We start from the raw sequence: 22,061 nt of genomic DNA on the forward strand, positions 1-22,061 counted from the left end.
TGAAGGAGATTTCAAAATTATGTCACGGTTCACTTTTGTTACGTCTCCCTAGGTTTCTTTGCCAAAATGAAACAAGCATCAGGCAATCCTGCAAACCTCTCCTCAGCAGAGACCATAAAACATTCCTAATTTCTTTAGGAAGATAAGGTTGCTAGAGGTGCTGTACTTGTTGTTTTACAAAATAATTTAATATTAATGGAAGGATGGTTAATAAAAATTTAATGCCAGTCTTTGATTCCCACGGCTGCCCATGGAACACAGTTTTCTGTCTTACTTTGTATTTTTCAACATTTCAGAATGTTTCCAGAGTTTTCTCAGTAAACATTGTATTTATGATACTAGGGCTGTTACTACATTTCCTAGAATCTGAGATTTTATCAACTGCAAAGTACACTATGAATTTATTGACAGATATTTATAAAGGAGAAGAGGAAATAAATTAAATATTTATAGTATATGTAAGTATTATATTAACTTAAAAACTTTAAAGGCCAAATCTTTGTCTCAAAATGGAAAATAAGTATATTTCTCCTGAAAGACTATGCTTGTAATCCACTACTAAGTGGGGTTGACTTACAGTACTGGAGGCATATGCTGGTGGTGTTATAATATTCAAATATTAATAATAGAATGGTATAGTGTTCAAATATTAATACTAGAATGGAATTGAGCACCCAAAGAGACAAAGTATTATTGTGTGCTTTGAAAACCACAAAGTGTGACATACATTTTTTCTGTGGTTTTGTTTAGCGGTGACCTGGGTATTCTGACAGAATAAACGTATTTTCAACTTTTAATGCCTTGTTCATGATTCTCATTCCAGGAAAATGAGTCAGTAAATGTTTGCCTCCTTGCTGAACAGGAGATGGCCAGGTTCACTGAATCAGAAGAGACTTGCTGAGAAACTGACCATGTAGTGGAAAAGAACATGCCAGACACATTCCATGGCTTTGGTCCTAAGCATGTGTTTCATTGCTGGCTTCCTAGGTGTCTGTTCCATTTTCTCATCTACACAATGGGGATTAGATCCACTGTTGCGGCCCAAGCCAGGCTGCCCCATATCCTACAATGGCATATTGATTATTTTGAATTAAAGTTACTTAAGAATTCTCCCATGAACGAAGAAAATCTTGACCTCTCTGAGCCCCTAAAAGCAGGAGATAAATCTCCCTCGTGATGGATACCCTCCCCTCTCCTGAGACACATAATGTGTCTCTATGTGAGGGATTTAAATGATAAATGTCTAACTATTACATTGTTTTGTGCACCTGAAACTAAAAAAAAAAAAAAAAAAAAAAAAAAAGAACCCAGGTGAGAAAAGCCTGCAAGCAAGCTTTGGAGCACCTTTCCTGATTTACCACCCAAGCCCAAATCCGGTTTGGATCCCTCACTAACAGACACCCACATCTTGCTTAGTTTCCTTTCTAATGAGTACCAGTTTTAACTGCCTTGTGAATTTCTTCAGCGATGTGTTGCTTCTTTGTCTAAAACTAAAATGTTGCCTGGTTCAATCATTTCTTTGAGTCTCATTTTATGACCTGAGTATCTTATTGTGATTGTCCTATGTGCACGTATTAAATTTCTTTCATTTTGTAATCTACACTTATGTAGATTTTATTATTAGCCCAGTGAGAAGAACTAAAGGAAGGTAAGCAGAAGGAATCCTCCTCTTCCCTGACACTACCTCCTTGTATCTGGTGATTTCTGAGATAATTAAATGAGGTATGGCGGGAAACACTGTTAAGTACTACACCAGGGCGCAATAACATTGAATGTAATGGGCTTGCCTGTTTGGTTATTTACTACTTATTTTACAGTTTACTATTTCATTCCCTTCTAATTTATCCAATGTAAGAAGTGTATCTTTTCAGATGAGTCATTTTTAGAGTAAGAATTGAGTCCAAAATAGTTTTAGTTGTTTCTGACACAGGAAAGTATTTTATCATGTTTGTCTCTACGGCCTTTTTTTCCCTTCACATTTTTCCAAAGTGAAATTTGTTAAAGAATGATTTTTAACCACAGAGTATAATATACTCTGTGCAAGTGTTTGTTAATTTTAAATTATAAGCAGTTGCTTGTAGTAGAAATAAATGATAGGTTTGCTAGAAATGAGGCTATGTGACTAACAAATTTCAGAACGACAGACTCAGTAAACATTGTAGAACTATGATTTTTTAAGATGGATTACATCTTGGAGATCACATCATTTTTTTTTTATAAGACAGATTGAGTCGACCGATGTTACAAATGTGGTTTGTTAAGTGTCAGAGCTGAGACTTGAATCTTGAGATTCCTGAGTTTCACTGCACTGAGTTAGAAAATTATTGTTATTTTTTCCATGGGACCAGTATCTGCAGAGGGCTATGAACAGTGCTGCTAAATGTATGTTCAAGCTTGGGAAACAGTATTAGAGAGGTCTCTTTAACTGTGTCACCAGAATCTTGACTCTCTGGTGACAACATCAATAAGAAAGCTGAACAGCATGGACCTGACTTCCCCGGGAAGAGCAGTACCTGTTCAGTCCAGACAGTTGCCTCATCCCTCCTCCTTCTCCCTCCCTCCTTTCTTCTTTCCTTCCTTCCTCCCTCCCTCCTTCCTCCTTCCCTGCCTCCCTCCTTCTTTCCTCTTTTCTCCCTCCCTCCTTAACTCCCTTCCTTTCTACTTCCTTCTTTCTGACAGCAATAATTATTAGAATACAATATAAGCAATAATTATTAGAAATGAGCATGTACTATTTATATTAATTATCTTGGGGTATTCTGGTTAAGTGATGTATGAAAACTGGGAAAGTAAGTCGTTTTTGTGTGGTTTGTATGTATATGGGTGTGTATATGGGTTTGTGTGTATATGGGTTTGTAGGTATTGTGTGTGTGTGTGTGTGTGTGTGTGTGTGTGTGTGTGTGTGTGTGAGAGAGAGAGAGAGAGAGAGAGAGAAGGACCATACTGGAAGATCAGGTGAGCATAAGTATACATGCATACACTTACTTTCTTAAATCTTAAAAGTAATATATACTCACTGTAACAGTTCAAACACTACAGAAAGTTATATAAAGTGAAAACTAGCAGTGTTTCTACCATCCCATTCTCCAAATATAACCACTGGGAAGAAAGGTTTAAAAAAATAATGCAATAACGTTGGTGCTATTCGTTTTACCCTTGGAAAAAATATGAAGTTGACCATTATTTTGCACCAACAAGATGGTCTTTCAAGATGGATTAAATGTAAAACATGAAGCAATAAATTAAGTATATAAAAAAAATTTAGACTCGTTTTACCCTTGGAAAAAATATGAAGTTGACCATTATTTTGCACCAACAAGATGGTCTTTCAAGATGGATTAAATGTAAAACATGAAGCAATAAATTAAGTATATAAAAAAAATTTAGACGACTACATGCTTAACTTAGAGTTTCAAGAGGAATTTTTATCCATTCCAGAAATTACAAAAGTACCAATAATTAGACAACATAAAAATTAAAAACTTGGTATGGCATGAATGAGAGCCTAGAAAAATATCTGCAATTCGCATACTAATAAATGGTCAATATCTCTATTATACTGTAGTTTGCTTTTTGTATTCTCTTGATTCAACTTGATAAGTTTATCTAAGGATTTTTTCCCCCCAGTGATAATCATTAGTAAAGTGGATCCAGTTTCCTTTATGTAACTTTTGTTTTTTTAGACATGGTTTTGGCACTTTATTTATGTTATGCTACTTTCTAAAACATTTGGAAGTTTTTTCTGCTTTCTGCTCTGATCTGCAAGAAGTTAAATACTACTGGAGGTATTTGCTTTCTAATGTTTGACTTGATTTATTGGTGAAATCTTCTAGGCCAGATGCCCTTTGGATGTGAGAGTTACATTTCTCTATCTTTTAAGTTTAATCTTCAGTCATTGGTCTGTTATTGTTTTCTCTTTCTCCTTGGGTCAGTATTGCTAATTTATATTTTCTAAGGATATCATGTATTTTATCCACATTTTCCAAGATCTTTACATAATTTTACCTTTCTATACAATTATTATACTTTAAAAATTTTTTACTTTGGTGTATCCATATTGGTTCCCTCTTTGATTTTACTATATATATATATATATATACATATATATATATATATATACACATATATATGTATATATATATTTTTTTCTTGATCAGTTATTTCCCTATTTTACTTAATATTCTTTTTTTGAAAACTGATTTATTTGAACATTATTTTGTTTTGATTTTCTAATTTGTCTTGATTAATACTTTCTTCTGCCTCTTTTAGATAAGTTCTTGCTCTTTTTTAACTTCTTGAATTGTACATTTAATTCAAACTTTAAAATTACTTGCTAGAAAGTTGTCCACTGTTAACTATTTTAGCATCCCATAAGATTAATTATGAAGTATATTAAATAACTATTTTTCTAAATGTTCTTCAATTTAATTTTTATATATCTTTGACACATAAGTTATATAAAGTGAGTTTATACAATTAAACTTTAATATATTACTTAGGTAATGTTTGTCATTTTCTCTTTTTATTTCCTATCACTTTAATTTATTTGGATGCTATTCAATTTGAATTTTATAGATTATATATGGATTATTAATTAATAATTATATCTTTATTTTGGATCACAATTTTTATAAAGATATCTGTCAATATTTTTTATCTTCAATTCATCTTTATGAGTAGTAATAGCCAATCCTATTGTCCTTTGGATTTATATCTGTCTCATTTGTTTTTGCCTGTGGCTTTACTTAGAATATTTTCTGATACTTTAGAAGTATTTCTAATAAATAGCATATGTTGGGTTTAGCTGCTTGATTCCATCTGAGAATCTTATTCTTTTGAGAGGTGAGATGATATATGCTCTAATTATAACAGTTAAGACAAGCTTGGTCTTCATTTTATCATCTTCATTTCTGCTCTATATTTGCTGTTAAAGTGTCCTTATCCTTATTTCTGATGTCTAGCTTCAGCAACATTACCTGTATTTTTCTTTATTCTATTTCTTTCTTATTATTACATCTAAAGTTTTTACAACATGGGTTGTAAGTTTTTGATTCTTCTACCATTATGGTCCTCAGACTTCCATGCCTCAGAGTAAACTACAAAGATCTGAGAGAGAAAAATGTAGATCTCTCAGCTTTCCAATTAAATATTTTGATTTAAATGTGTCCAGTGGAATTGACTTTTTAGGCAAGTCGCCAAGATGACCCTGATGTAGGTATTCTATGGGAGTCCCTTTGGGAGACACTGTCGTAGTAGTTACCTATGTTAATTTAAAACCTCTCCTTAGTCTCTAACTTCTCGATTCATAAACTCTAAAAATAAGGGTACATATTTGAGTCCTTGCTACAAATTAGAAAACAAACACTATTTCCATCCTCAACAACATCCATCCCAATTTTTGTTATGTATCTTCAGGATTAGTTTAAAAATATTTTAATTATCTTTTATTCTGTAACTTTAATTTTTGAAGTTGTATAGCTTTAGTTCTACCCTCTATCTTTAGTTCTATATGATAGCATACTAGCTTTTCCTATTCTAAAGTTTCTTACTTTACCTTTTTTAAGGGGCTAGACTGTTTTATTAAGCTATTATTTTACTTTTTAAAAAAATACAGACTCACTGATTCTACGTTCTCTAAGATCTTGCATGTTGAGGATAGACTTTCTTTTGCTTTTATATATCAATAATAACATTCTTAGGTTACATTGTCTCCCCCTCTAAACCCTGTCATATTTTTCCATTGTCTTATAGACAATGCTAAAAATGGTAGTTTGAGAACTAGCTTTTTTTATCTTCCTTGTAGGATATTCACATTTTCTGACTGAAAGTTCAGTATTTTCAAATGGATATAATGTGTTGGTAATGAGATTCTATCATTTTTATCTTGGAATCTAGTATATCCTTTTGGTATACTGATTAATTTCATTATAGATATGTATACATATATGATATATAGCATAGTAGTTAAGAGTGTAGCCTCTAGTCATATTTTCTGTTCAATCATTTGTTAGCTGTCTAACCCTAAGTTAATTACACTCTCTGGGTGTGAGTTAATCATCTGTAAATGTATAACAATATAGGGTAATAATAGGGACTTATATTATGATGTAACATATGCAATGTGTAAGCACGTAAAAGGAATTCAAGAAGTATTTATTAGTGTCATATTATAATTAGTTAATGTCATATTTAAATACAATCATGTGTCACATAACGATTTTTCAGTCAACAATGGACCGCGTATAAGAATTATAATAGAGATTATAACAGAGCTAAAAAATTCCTATTGCGTCGTGATATAGCCATTCTAATGTCTTAACGTAACACATTACTCATGTGTTTGTGGTGCTACTGGTGTGAAAAAACCTACTGTACTGCCAGTGGAATAAAAGTATAGCATGTACAATTATGTACAGTGCATAATACTTGATAATGATAAGTGATTATGTTACTGGTTTATGTATTTACCATACTATACTATACTATACTATTTACCATACTATATGTATTTTATGTATATGTAGTTTATGTATTTACCATACTATACTATACTATACTATACTATACTATACTATACTATACTACCATACTATACTATATCATTATGTTAGAGTGTATTCTTTCTATATATTAAAAAAAAAAGTTTGCTGCAAAAGAGGATGTCGTGTTATGCCGGCAGCTGCCTCATAAATCTCCTGTTCACTGCATCTCTTGATTGCATCATTTTCTCTTGTGCTTGATTTAATCTTGTGTTGTTTTTTTTTATACAGTAACATGCTGTATAGGCTTGTAGCCTAGGAGCAATAGACTCTACCATATATCCTAGCTGTGCAGATGATACAGCTATGCTGCACCATCTAGCTTTGTGTAAGTACAGTCTGTGATGTTTGTACAGTGACAAAATTGCCTAACGATGCATTTCTCAGAATGTACCCCCCCGCCCCATTGTTGAGTGGCACATGGCTGCATTTTTTTTTTTCTATTCCATTTTCTCCATTCTGTACTTCACTAACGTCATGGTTGTTCATGTTTAATCCGATGTACTTGTCTTTTACATTTATTATGTTTTCTCTAAATGGTTTTTCTCTCTACATCTCTTTTCCTCTGCATTTGTCATGTTTTTCTACAGGCTGAACTTTGTGTTACTGCCCCGATTTTTTGCCATACTGATTTTCTCTTTCTTGTTATTTGAGATATAGTTATTAGTTTCTATAAAGATTACTTTGCCTTCATTTATACCTTTTTAATCGCCTCTTGTTTTGTCATCTCATTCTTGACCTTTCGTTTCATAGTCTCTTTCAATTTTTGGTAAGAAAAAAACTTTTGTTATGAAAAAGAAAATTGTTAATTTATCCTGAAATACCTTTTTTTCCAATAGAATAATCATTAGAGACTGACTGACTGACTGACTGACTGACTCATTGGTAGTTTTCCTGCACAGCTGCCATGCTGTTTCTTTGTTTAGATGCTTCATTTTGATATGGGACTTTTTATAGGGTTTTCCCATTTGCTCAAATATAGCTTGGGTAGATTTCTCTGGATCCTGCTTGTACCAATATTGGCCCCGCTTATGCGTCTCTGCCTCTCTGCAGAGCCTAGGTTTGAGTTGGGTGTTGATTGTTTTTGTTTTGTTCTTCTATTGCCATCTCATTCTCTATGCCTTTTGGACAGAGAGGAGAAAAATTGCACATGGAGTTTTCAATACTTCTGTCTCCACTGCTCTAATACTTTTCACAACTGAACACAGACATCAGTTTTCTGTTTCTTTGTCATTTTAAGGGCCAGGTGGTATGGGTATGGGTGTATGGGTGTGTGTACACTGCCATGTTGTTCTCTCTCATATGGTGCTAGTAGGTATGTAAACTACAGAAATTTTCTAGGGAACAAATCGGTAATATGTATCATCATTTTAAAGGCACATAATTTAAGACACAGAAATCCCATTTTAAGAAATAGATTGAGTCAATAGTGTGAAAATATGTCAGTAATGGGATGCTTATTTTAGAGATGTTTATAATGGCAAACCATTTAGAAACAATGACAACAGGTGCTCTTTACATAAATTATGGTACATCAATTCAATAAAATGTCTTGTAGCTATTAGAAATGATTTATCTTTATACTTAAAGATACAAAATAAGTGGAAAATAGCAGTATACACAATAGAAAAACATAATTATGTATGTAAAAGGATGTCACTAATGGTGAATAAAAGCCAGTGTCAATAATACTTATATCTGGATGTGGGGGTTTGGGTGATTTTCAATGCCTTTTGTACATTTTTAAAAGAGTGATCATGAATTAGTTCTATAATTAGAAAAATGGTAATAAAGCTGAAAAAGAAAAACTGAGGAAGACACACACTGTCCACTAGCACCTCCAGAAGAAGAGCAACTATTTACTGAGTGCTTTCGTCTGACACTGTAAAAGGCCCTGAACACAGTTATCTCATTTAATCCTCTCAGCAGCATCATGAGGCAGACATTAGTGTTTCGCTTTTCAGTTGGGGACTTTGAAGGATGGAAAGGTTAAACATGTCTAATATCATACAGCTGATAAAAGATCACATCTGAATGTGGGCCAAGTTGAGTCTGATTCTAATAGGTACCATCTTCTTAGTACACCCTACTGCCTCTGAGGATTGTCACATACATCTCGATGCTTTTACACATTACAGGTTTAACAGCCCATTATTTACACTTCTGAATACCCGTTCTTATTTCATACTTTAAATAGGAACCTAAAGAACTCAAGGGACAGAATAAAGACACACCCAACAAAGAAAAGTATAAAAGCAGAAAACAGTAAGATTCATATTTCATTGTAAATCATTGAGCATTCTCTTGAACATGGCATCAGAGAGTAGCATTAACTCTTTCAAGCCATGAACTGAAAAATTTAATGCACCGAAGAGGCAAATTCTCTTTAAAACATCCTCATGACCGGAGGATTTTCCTGAATTTTCATGTAACTCTACCCAATCATTAGACCAATCATGTAGTATACTTTCATTTTGGTTTGGAAAATTTGCAACGTTCTTCAACCATTTTCATTATAAACCCAAACTCCAACCGTCAAACATGCTTTCCTCTACATGATTAGCATTCCACCCAGAAAACTGCTCAATCAAATCAGTCTACTTAAATTTCAAAAAGAGTAGCTAGAATTAAAAACAAGAAACAGCAATCGCAACACAAATGAGATAGCTCGAGGGAACAGACATAGTAGAGACTGGATGTTTAGAGGATTGGGACTAAAATAGTGATTAACAAAATCTCAAGCATCTCTTCTCCTAGAATCTACTTAGTACCATTTATCAGACTGTGTTACTATACGTTACATAACAAGTATTGAAGTTAAAAAACACTTAAAATACCAAAACAAAGTAGCAATTTGATAGGTCAACCGTTCTTGTCCCCCCCCCACAGGCAATAACAATGAGATATCAAGGAATTTGGAGTCAGAGCAATACAATTAAGGAAGAACATGATACTTAGGAGATACAATAGTGACAGCCCACCAGGCATCAAGTCCTCATAAGAAAGATCACAAGCATTTAATATCATTCACTGCCTCACCAAGAAATAGAAATTTAAAAAAACAAAACAAAACAAAAAACCCCAGACTTGGATAACTATTGGATGATAAGGTGGAATGGTGATGATTCTCATCCGCTTCCTCCTCTTCCAATAGGAACGACAATTTGCCAATTCAGAATTACAAACATGAGGATTCAGAAAGGCAATTCTAAGTATTAATATTAGCCAACATAGGCTTTCTTTGTAAAAGTTGGTTGAAGTCAAGAGTTCTGATAAGGAACAATCTCAATCATTGCCTCTTATCTCTCAATAGTGATGGGCCTGCTTAGATAATACTTATCTGTAAAATAAATAACAACAAAGCAACAAGGACTTGATGCAAACATAACATTCCCACACACAATCATCTAGGGCAAAAAACAGGTTCCTGAATTCTGAGTCAACCAACGGAAGGAATGTCCAATTTTCCACCTATTCCACTAAACCAAAGAAACACAACAAGAAAACTAAGCAATGCCAGAGTATGTAATAACACCCTGTCCTCTCAACACAAATAAAAAAGTGTCTCAGGATAAGACCCACTTGGTTTCTCTCTCTAGCACAACAATAATGACTGAATGGAACACTGAAGCTCAGGTTCATCACAGCTACATTTAAAAAAACAAAACAAAAAAAACACCGGGAAAACCCCATTAGGGTCTTACAAAAACATTTAACTTATCCCAAGTCTGTGAATATGAGTCCACAGGATATCTGCAAAGACCCCATACATTATTTAAAAGGGAACAGCTAAACAAATTGGCTTGAACAGAAATACAAATAAATGGATTAAAAACTGGCTATCTAACCGTATACAGAGAGAAATCGTAATTGGTAGTCCGTCTAGTTGGGGAGAAGTTTCCAGTTGGGTCCCACAAGGATCGATATTGGGTCCCATTTTGTTTAATATCTTTATAAAAAATCTGGAAGACAAAGTAGAGAACGTGCTAATTAAGTAGACTGATGCCACTAGATCAGGATTGGTGGTTAAAGTAAACTGGACATAGATAAATGCTACTGGTCTTTAGAAAGACCGATGAGCACAGAGAATAGAACTTCTGATTAGTTATATCTTTTAAATGTACTATTTTAAAAAATAAATTCCAAGCACTAGAAATAAATAGATTGAAAAGATCTTAGTGGCTTTGCATAACAAAAGATTAGGCACAGTGGGTACACACAGAGACACAACACTCATAAATGTAGAATGAAGAATGCCCCCAAATGGAGACCTTTTTGGTGCAGCTTTATTTGGAAATCTGGTGGTTGTAGGTCTCTCAATTATAAAAACATTGGAGTCATGAAAGAACCAATGGGGTGGAAAGGCAGAAGTAACTAAACTCACAAATACATATATACTGAGTTATTGGCAGAAAAATAAACAAGGAAACAACATAAAACTTAAATGAAAAAAAAGGAGAGCTGAAAACTTAAAGACATGAGCAAGAAAAGTGGGTGAAATTAATCAAAAGCAAATTCTACACACACACACACACACACACACACACACACACACACACAAATAGAAGAATGCAAGGGATAATAGGAAGGATTCTCCTAACACGAGGACAGAGATTATATTTTTTTGAACTACTCCAGAAGACACTTGGGGGAAAAAAATGTTCAGCAGAGCTCTTGTTGGTTTGAGGTTTATTTTTAAAATCTTAGTATTTTACAACTTAGTTTGTCATATGAAAACAACTGTTAAATTGACACTGCTTGTCAGCCATGGACTCTCATGTGTAGTCAGGTGGGTTTTTCAAGTGAAATGAATGTATAAATTAATGGGGAGTCAGCTTTTTAATTTTATATTATTTTTTCACTTGCTAGCCCAGGGGATCGCACCCTGGATAAGGACTGGAAAATTCAGTTCAAGTCTCAGAAATTTTGTTAACTTTGCTATACAACCTTGGATATTTCACTTTCCTTAAGAGTCTTAATTTCTGCATCATTTAAATGACAGGGTTTTAAGAGTGGCAGATACTCTTATTAAAATAAAAATTTACAGGAAACTAATAGAGAGAAGAGATCAGAAAAATGTGAAAGCATGCCTGCTGTGGAAATAACGTGGGCTCCTGCTCAGCTAGCCTTCCATTTGCGTCCCTCTCTGACCTCAAAGCACAGAACAATATAAAAATCACTTTAGATGATCTGACTTGCTGCTTCCATCTCTATGAAACCATCAAAAGGAGGATAAAAAAGTCAATTCCTTCCCTCCAGAGCAGCTAACAATACTTAGTTGATTATATGTGCCCTATTTTTGGGAGGGGGGCTTTAGAATGACAGTTGAAAAGAAGGGACCTTCCTGATTAAAAAAAAAAAAATAGAGCAGCTTTATTCATGATGCTGACACAAAGGAAAACACTGTGCAATCAGAGCCCAGTGTGTATCTCCCCTCACCTTTCCTGCTGGGTTAAAAAAGAAACTGGGGGAGTCTGGAAGTTTAGATGATCACCTTTTGGTTTTAATCTAATCAAACTAGCTGTAAGTACTCTGGCCTAAGGAATAATTGATAAAGTCTGAAGTACTCCATTTGCTGTAGATTTTACAGCTAGTATCTGTTGATAAATGGTTTCCCTGCTTTGACTTTAAAACTTCTAACCTGAAGCATTCCTCTCTAGATAATTCTGTCTCTTAGGAATGGGATTGCATCCTATAATGCTATCGATGTAAAATACACAAGCAAGCATCGCCAGTAGGTCTGGAGGTTGTGCATTTTATTTTAGAAAGTAATAATGTCTACTGTTTATAATACTTTAACCTTTTATTTCTATTTACCACTTACTGAGTGCTTACTACTGTGTTTCCCCGAAAATAAGACCTAACTGGAAAATAAGCTCTAGCATGATTTTTCAGGACGCTCATAATATAAAATAAGCCCTACCGTATTACCCCGAAAATAAGACCGGGTTTTATATTACTTTTTGCTCCAAAAGACGCATTAGGACTTATGTTCAGGGGATGTCATCCTGAAAAATCACGCTAGTGCTTATTTTCCGGTTAGGTCTTATTTTTGGGGAAACCTGGTATGTTTCCCCTAAGGACTATGTTATCCTCGCTATCCATTATCACAAACAATCTTCACAAAAACCTATGAGAAAGGAATTAACCCAGTTTTACAGATGAGGAAACTGAAGGTCAGCAAGAGTGATTTTTTTTTTCTATTGTCATACAATTATTAAATAGAGGGTAAATCTTGAACTGACTCCAAAATATTTCTTCGGTACCACTGTGCTAAAGCATAACTCCTCATGTCTACATGTTATGCTTGCTGATCAAAGAAAGTGGAGAAAACCACTTGCCTTAAAAAGAATTTTAAGAATTGGACAAACATCTTATTGTGTCTGGGCCTTAGTTTCTCGTGTTTAAAAGCAGAGCAGCGGACCAGAGCGGGGCTTTTATCTCAGTGATGTGGACGGTTTGGGATGGGTCATTCTTTGCTGTGGGGGCTGCCCTGTGCCTTCCAGGGGGTTGAGCAGCACCCAGGCCTCTACCCGCTAGATGCCGGTAGCAGTCCCCTGCCCCCAGTTTTAACAACCCAAAATATCTCCAGACATTGGCAGAGATCCTGTGGGGGCAAACGTTGCCTGCGTTTTGGGACTGCTGTCCTAGAAGAAGGCCACGTACTCTCTTCTTCTTTCATACTCTATGCTCTGACTTGTGGCTCCAACTTCAGCCAAAGGATGAGCTGTTTCATCACTATGGGCTACCTGCCCAGTGAGACGTTCCCTACCTCCATCGCAGTACATACACTGAATTTAAACTATCTCAGGCTCTCCAGGTTCAGTTTGCTATAAAACGGCCACTCTCTGGATCTTTAATTTATCATTTAAATGCAAAATGGTATGAAAAAATAGTGTAGATAAAGTGAAACAAGATCAGATGTTATTAAGTCAGCTTTGCATTAGGTGACTGATTTAGACTCATTTCAAATTGCGGTCTTATGAGATAGTTTTATTTATTTATTCATTTTCTTTTCTCTACTAAGGCAAGGACAATCATAAAGTGGGTTTAAATAGCATTCTCTCATTTGACACCCCGAGAGAGCCGTAATGCTTCAGTGGAATCTACTGACAGTTTTCAATAAGTGAAACCTCAGGCACTGCAGAAAATCGACAATTTCCTAGACCTGTGGTTCACTGGGTTTCAAGGGCTGTACTTAAAATTCGCATCATTACGAATAACATCTCCCAGGAAAGCAGTGCCTTTGATTACAGCATAGTCCAAAATCAAATATCAGACCTATAGCTACGTGGAAAAATATTAGTGAGTCAGAAGCTTTCCCTGGATTTAATCCAAATGAAACTCAGTGGTAGACTTTATGTATGGTATGCTATCCTTGGAATTAAATGGACGTTAGAAACACTAAAATGTCAAGTAAATAATGATTGGTATGGTTAATACTTCCAGATAGTTTAAAAGTATTCCTGTTTTCCTAGCTCCATCACTATGAACTCTGAGGCCCAGGCATAGCCCAGAACAATTTAACCAGAATTTCTTTTAATGCTCTCCCGGCCATTCATCTGGGCACTCAAAGTTGAGGAGCAGATCCTTCAAGAACGAACCGGGCTTACAATGGCATGAGAATTGTTCTTTGACTATGTCTGACCTGAGCAAGGCCGTGGACTCCTACAATCAGATGCTTCAGCGATTTTCAGTGGTACGTGTGCAAGGCATTAAGTAATTATCTGTCACTTGAGGAGAAAATTATTCTTTCCTCCCCTGCACTTCTCTTTCTATCCTTCTGATGACTTCAAGGACAAAGTCTCAGTTTGCAGCTGGTGAGTATTTAACACATCTCTGTACTTGATTATCTGTCCTTTAAATCACAGAGAACTTAGAGTTCAGGCCCAGAGCCTTCATCTGGTATAACCTAGAATTTAATAACGTAATTTTAGTTTTATTTATTTATACTTAAGTTGATCTTTAGCAAGTGATCCCGATTTATGTGATAGGAAATTTCATTTTTAAATAAATTTAAATAAAGTGAGTAAATTTCAATAAGTCTAAAGTAAGTAAGAGGATGCATTATACTTACATACTGACAAGTCATAAAGGTGGTTCTCCGATGATGATGGTTGGGACCACCCTAGTGTTAAGGTAAAGGGCATCTGAGTGGGTTTGGGCTGTAATTGTGCCTCTATCACTAATTAGCTTTGTGGTGTGGGGAAAATTACCCTTCTCTTCCCTGGGCCTTGGTTTCCTCATTCGTTAAACAAGGCCTTTAACCTATATTGCTGGCATTCTTCTATGCGTTTAAGAAGCAAGGAGGGCTTGCCCTCTGGATTTACCTTGTTGACATCCAGGCGCATCTTTTCACTGTTGGCACTGGCAGCTTTTTCAGCTGCTTTCTTTTGGCGTTGGGGTCCCCTCCCAAAGAAGATGTAGTTGACCAGCGCATACTCCAGAAGGGCCATGAACACAAAGACAAAGCACCCCATCAGGTACATGTCAATGGCCTTCACATAGGGGATTTTAGGGAGAGTCTCCCGGAGGTGGGTGTTGATGGTGGTCATTGTAAGGACAGTTGTAATTCCTGGAAAGAAAATAAGAGAGAGTAATGATGCTTCTATGTCCTTGCTACTCTCATTACAGTTGGAAAGATTATTGTACTCTTTTACTCATTCATGTATGCCACAAAATATTTACTGGGCACTTACTATATACCAGCTCTGTGACAGCCCTGGAGATTGGCATAAATCATTAATTTACACTAAACATTAATCATGTTAGAAACTTCTCTAATTATATTTTTATATTTATAGTTATAAAACTAGTGGGATAGGCTAGATATGTGAACTGAGTGCGATGTTAGACACGTATGTAGGGTGAAGTTGAGAATATAGAGAAAACCCTAGTTTAGTCTTGTGATGTGACAAGGAAGAGATGAAGAAATGAAGACTTTGGAGCTGCATCCTTGAAGAATGATTCGGAGTCACCCAGGCACCAAGGACTGCAGGTCCAGAGTGATGCAGACCTAACAGCACTGGTGGTAGAGAGAGCTTTCTGTGTAAAACGGGGGCTTTGTGGGGTGAAAGTATACAGCACATCGAAAGAATCTCAAGAAAGTCAACATGGGTACAGTAGAGGATATGATGGGAAGAATGGGGCAGAGAGTGAAGATTAAGTAGGAGCTACATAATGGAAAGCCATATATGCAGAGCTCAATGGGGAGTCTAAAATTAAAATTGTAGGTAATGTGAGGCCACTGACCAGCTTTAAGCAGGGAGATATAGGGACAAATTGTGTTTAGGAAAATCATCTGGTAGCAGTGTGGGGGAGAGGGGGGAAGCATACAAGATGGGGATAAAAAATATTAGTTAAGAGTTTCTCAGAATAATTTAAGTGAGTGATGGAAGGGAAATAATTTAAAACAATCACAATTATAGTACAATCAGTGAATGCATTATAAAGATGATATGGACAAATGATTTCAAAAATTTGGAAACTGGAGGTGTTGGGTAACCAAGTAGGAATCTAGCCCTCATATTTCTAGATTGGGTCGCCAGGCATGTCATACAAATATAAATAATACGGAAGTAGTACATGATTCCTTCTGGGAATTGTCACACTAGGTGATGGCATTTATAACTATAATTATTCATCCAGCTGAGTAAGCATCTCTAACAGCGGGGAGCAGTTTCCCTCAAAGGTATAATTGAAGGGATAGGCATAGATCAATGCTGGAAAAACCACTGGGGGACCAGAGTCCTGAATATGATATGCTCCAGCTTTGTGAAAATAGAGCTCAGAGGTCAAGACCACACAGATGGGAGGTTGTACAGGCAACATATGAACTGGAATCTGACTCAGAAACCTGTGTCCTAACACACTATCTAATAACACATCCCAGAAGTTCAGTTTAATTTCTGTGATTTTTGGGGGGACTTACGTTTTCTGATTTAATTTTACCTCTCTAATAAGATCATAATATTAGTCATCTTGAAATATTTTCCAATTTCATTTTTCTCTTCATCATTTCAAATACAGACTATCCTATACAACATGGGTCTCATAAAATTGACAATGCTGATTGTACTGTTTACCTAAATCTCATTTTAAGGTTATTTCTGCCCTAGCACTCAATTATTCACATAAAAAATTTGAAATTTCTTTTAAAAAGTAAATAAATTATTGATTATTCCTATAATTGACATAAAAGAGATAACAAATTTTCCCTTGGGAACAATAGGATTTTTACAAATTTCATTTATTTTTTTCGTTCAGCAAATATTTACTGAACACCATTTCACTATGTGAGACACTACAGACATCACAGAAGCAAAATTAGCATATGCACCCTTCTCCAATGGATCTTTGAGTATCACGAGGAAAAATGACATCACAAACCAAATAAATATAAATTATAATCGTGATTGGTCTACACAGAGGAGTTGTAAAGCATTTTAAGCAATTCAATCACAGGGACTTGACTCCGTCCAGGAGGTCATTACATCTCCCTCTCACCCTTGACCCACCACAATCTAAGCCAAAGTGATCCCTTTAAAGCTGAAATCAAATCACGTTACTTCCTTGCTCAACGACTCTCTAATTTCACTCAGAATAAAAGTGAAGCCTTTATTATGGCCTCCAAACTGCTTCATAGTCTTTCCATTGTCTCCTGCCCATATGACCTTTGACTCCTGAACTCTCTCTGTGTTCACTCCACTGGCCACCCTACTGACATGCTGGCAGGTTACTACCCCAGGGTCTGGAATGTGCTCATCCAGATATCCATGTGGCTGTTCACTGCTCCAAGCCTTTGTTCCACTGACAATTTCTGAATAAGGTCTACTCTGATTATTTAAAACTGTATCCCCTGGTACGACCCTCCTCCCTTACCTTGCTCATCTCCCTCTCTGGACTGACCATAGTATATAATTTGCTCGGCTACTCGATCTACTGCCTATTTTTTCTTACTGCTAGAACATAACTTCCAGAAGGGCACTGCTTCATCTCCGGTGCCTAGTATAGTTGGCATGGCAATAGGTGTTCAACAAATAACTTGTTGGATGAATAAAGAAATGACCCCTCCAAGGAAGTCACAATTGAATTAAGATCTCTTGGTGGAGGAGTTAATTCAACATTTTAAAGAAATTAGCCAGAACTCAAAATAATAAAGATAATGTAAAAGCTCATAAACTCACTAGATTTGGAGTTAGCAACGTAAACATGTTCATGAAATCTAATTCATTCTCTTCCTCTGGTGTTATAACAACAACAAAAAAAATCAAGCATAGGATAAGTGATGCCATAGACGATTTTTCTACAATTTTTACTTGGTTGTTTCCTGCCCTCTGCCATACTATTCTAAAATGTTAGTAAGATTTTAGAATTCTTTCTGCTTAGTTGTTAGTTACATACTACATTTCTTTGTTTCTTGCTCAGAAGAAGGAAAAAAAAGAAGAGTGGATGGGAGCGCTTCCCAGGTAAGGAAACACAGATACAAATTTAATAATTATCAAGCAACATAATACGAACTATGCTTCAATAAAAATATCACACTGATGAGACTAATTTCATTACCAACAGCTATATAGTTAACTAATTTTGACATGAAAGAGCTTTAAAACGTGCTTAATTGATTTAAGGCTCAATCAGATCACCCGAAGTCTGAGAGTCAAATCCTTGTGCTGTGTGCATTCTGGTCTCGTCTGGCATCACAAATTCCAGGGGAAGGAAAGTGCATTTGCGGACACACCACACACACACACACACACACACACACACACACACACACCACATACCACACACACACACACACCACACCCTCACCACACACATGCACACACACCACACACACACACACACACACATCACATACCACACACACACACACACCACACCCTCACCACACACATGCACACACACCACACACACACACAAACACCACACACTGTACCCCCCCACACACACACAGAGTAAAATTCCACAAACAGAAAATGGCCTACCTAATGCCACTCTTGCAGCAGAAGCATCATAATTAATCCAGAAGGAGACCCAGGAGAGGATAGTGATCAGGATGGAAGGCATGTACGTTTGCAGGATAAAGTAACCAATATTTCTCTTAAGCTTGAAGCTGAGGGACAACCTGGGATAGGAACCTAGAAAGGCAATTTTAGAACATCATCATTATCAATCAATACTTGCAGGATACTTGCCCTTAGAGTCCTATAAACAGTTTGTACATCATCCTAAACTCAATTTTAGCTCTGGGTCAAAAGCACTTTCTCCTGCAAAAGATGTCTGAGAACTCTGGGTTTTTACATACAGGAGTGACTCAGTGTTGAATACATCCCATACTCATCAATAATTAAAAGGGTGCCTACTTTTCTCTGCTTAGCCTCATATAGCGGATCAAAGATAACTCATTCTCTACAACTGTGATGAGAAGACAATTTGGGACAGTCCCTGTGTCCCCGCTCAACTGTTTCTCAGCAAGTCCCATTTATTAAGTTTTTTTACATGTAAGATTAAGGCTGCGTACTCTGATGATAGTAAAAGTTACCTCTTCATAAAGCCCCAGGATGATTTTAAGCCTGGAATCCATGGCTATGCTTCAAGTAATATAATACCTCCCTGAAATTTTGTGAAGGTTTTCCTGTGTATGCATTATTATTTTTTCCGTAATTATTGCATCCCTCAGAGTCCTAAAGGGATCCCTGACGCACCTGAAGGTGGAGAATCACTGCTCCTGAGCAGGATTTGTGGGAGATATAGCTAAAGGATCACATTCCTGAAGCTGGGTCCTTTGTGGTGATTTGGGGTGTTACACTTTAGTCAAGCTACGTAACAGAACACAGCCTTAGAACAAAACAATTCACACCGATAAATAAGTGTGTGTTGGGGGTCGTGGACGAGTAGCCTAACTAATTGAAAGAAAGCCTTGTCTAGCTTTTTGGGGCTATACCAAGCGTCTTAATATTAAGAGTATTTTAAGTAGGAACTCATTTCTACAGTCTCAGGGATTCAGAGGACCTCACACTTAGGAAAAGCTGCTGTTATTATTATTCTTTTTTTTTAGAGCTAGAGGCGACATTGAATTCTTACCAAGTCATACAACTCTCATCTGCAGTAGTTTCCAAGGACAGAAGTGCTTGAATCCTTTGCAGAGGGGCAATTCAAAAACTACAGTTACAGCACTAGCTTTTTCCTTAATTAATATGTAGCAAATAATTACTTTCTTGGGCTTTTTTTGTTAAAAAATTTGTCTAATGAAACCAAGTTAAAAAACCTAAGACCTCAATACTGGAAGTGTAAGGATGGCGAAGGCATAAGATAATCTCAACATCTGGAAGGGTTTTTAGCTCCAAAACAGGAGGTAAAGATACATAAAGAAATTCCTACCCGTTGAGGGAAATGTGAATTTCTCCTCTCCTACTCTCTTTAGAGAATTTCATTGTGATCAGACTTGAGTGAACTCTGACTTGACTCTCCCCAGGACATTTGGAAAAAAGTATGACCAATTCTGTGAGATGAATGAAGTTGAGGGAACAACTCTGACCTAGATCTTCATTTCTCTTTCTGTATTCTGTCTCCAACAATTAGTCCCTTCTCTGGCAAGTGAGAGACACAGATCTAACCCTCTCAGCTTTGCCTTCTGGAAAATAAATGGATGGGCTGCAAATGAGCAAAGGTCTTGAGGAGGGACTGAAGGTTTTCAGCAGATCTAAGGCTTCTAGAGTCCCCATCCTTCCCTGGGACCCGAGACTGAAGTAAGGGAAGACTCTTTCACCTTAATCCTCTTCCCCAATACAAACCTGTGGAAAACACCACCTTCTTGGTGATAAGTTTGTAATCTACGATAGAGAACTGTGGAAGTTCAATCTTCGTTACTCCTGTTACTGCATTATCATCACCACGCCAGTAAAACTCAATGTCATCAGTTGTGTATCCATCTGTAAAAGGAAACACAGACACACACACACAGATACACAAAACAAAAAACAAACAAAACAAAAAGAATAAAGTTTAGAAGATGAACTATGTAAGTGACAATAGGTACCAGGCTAAGCACCTCAAGTATATCACCACATTTAATCCTCAAAACGATCTCATGAGGGAAGTACACTTAGCCCCACACGAAGCCACAGGGACTTAGACAAAATAACAGCTTGCACTAAGTCTTGCAACTAGGAAGTGGTAGAGTGGGGACTTGAATCTAAGTTTATCTGATTATGAATGTCCCTCTCTCAAATATTATCAGATTATCACCTACCCTGGATGGAACTCTAAGGGAAGACAGAAGAGGAAAATCATTTAAGTTATCAATACAACAGGAAATTCTCTCAAACTCTCCCACCCCAATATAAAATATTTGAATTACAATATATTTGGGTTTCAAGTCAGAAGTGATCAGGAAGAAGTGAGTCATAAATTTTTAACACGCATAGAAATGATCTCCAAATTTGATTTTGCAGCATATCTGAAAAAATCCCCCCAAACAAAACACAAAACAAGATTAATTCCAGTAGTTTTAAGCCGTCAATACAAATGCATAGTGTAGACTATAAATGCACAGGGCATTTAGAACTTATGCTTGCATTTATTCAACAATTACTGACTGAGCACCTCCTGGGCTCATCAGTCCACAGTTACTGGGGATAGGACTCTGTATAATAAAGGCAGGTCCTCTGTTATAATTACACTTTCAATCCATGGGACAGAGTAGAATAAGCACATGTATCCTCATTAGTAAGCACACACATAACTGCAGTTAATAAGCACACATTAGATTGTAAACAGTGCTACACAAGGAAGCTTGCAATGAAATCCAGTGAATATAAATATTATATAAACTAACCCACAAAATATCCCTCCACCAAAAGCATACATTATATATGACATTTATCTCTTCAAATAACTTTTGCATCTAAGTAGGTGAATATTTACAAGTATTGGAGATGGGACGGACATTGCTCTCCCAACTTCAAAAGCAACAGAACACTTTTGACGTGTGACTAGTTAGTGCAACACTGAGGACTAGAGTGGCAATCCTTTGACTCTCAGCTCTTATGCTTTTCAATAAACCCCATTTCCTCCAAAGAGAGAGAGAGTCAAATCTCCAAAAAAGTGGAAATGGATTATTTTTCAAAGAACTGCAATGTCCTCGATTTAAGTATTTACATCAACCATAGCACAGCTCAGGCAATGTCTTAAGTTTTCTAGAAGTCTGCAGTTCCCTTTATCCATAGTAGCAACCATTTTCATCTGGTGCAGAAATATAGGTTTTTGGAAGAGCTACTGAGACTTGAACTTCTGGTTTTGCAACTATAATCTTCTGGATAATAGCTAATGGTTTTAAAAAGGCTTGTTTAGTTGCAAATGCCATAATTATGTTGTAATCAAAATTACAGTTTTAATAAATATGATCAACATGTTTATTAGCATGATCTTGATTTCAGACAATGTCTTTCTTCATGTAAAACTCTGATTTTAAATGAAAGTCCAGGTATTAAGTGAAAGGCATAAGGAGCAGATTCT

The 22,061-nt window shown here is 36.2% G+C and overlaps 1 protein-coding gene across 3 annotated transcripts in view; it reads right to left on the reverse strand.

Annotated features, from left to right (window-relative positions):
* Positions 1-22,061, reverse strand: part of GABRB2 (gamma-aminobutyric acid type A receptor subunit beta2) — a 210,023-nt gene that overhangs the window by 24,940 nt on the left and 163,022 nt on the right. For 2 of the 3 annotated variants that reach the window (XM_033096466.1, XM_033096467.1), the window contains exons 7-10: positions 20,339-20,476; positions 18,530-18,682; positions 14,870-15,114; positions 10,388-10,501 (exon numbers count right to left, since the gene is read on the reverse strand). In XM_033096466.1, the coding sequence (XP_032952357.1) occupies positions 10,388-10,501; positions 14,870-15,114; positions 18,530-18,682; positions 20,339-20,476 (650 nt within the window). The remainder of the gene's footprint in view (positions 1-10,387; positions 10,502-14,869; positions 15,115-18,529; positions 18,683-20,338; positions 20,477-22,061) is intronic. The other variant, XM_033096468.1, reaches the window with a different exon arrangement.

This window comes from Rhinolophus ferrumequinum, chromosome 24, assembly GCF_004115265.2.
Source record: "Rhinolophus ferrumequinum isolate MPI-CBG mRhiFer1 chromosome 24, mRhiFer1_v1.p, whole genome shotgun sequence".
Classification (NCBI taxonomy): domain Eukaryota; kingdom Metazoa; phylum Chordata; class Mammalia; order Chiroptera; family Rhinolophidae; genus Rhinolophus; species Rhinolophus ferrumequinum.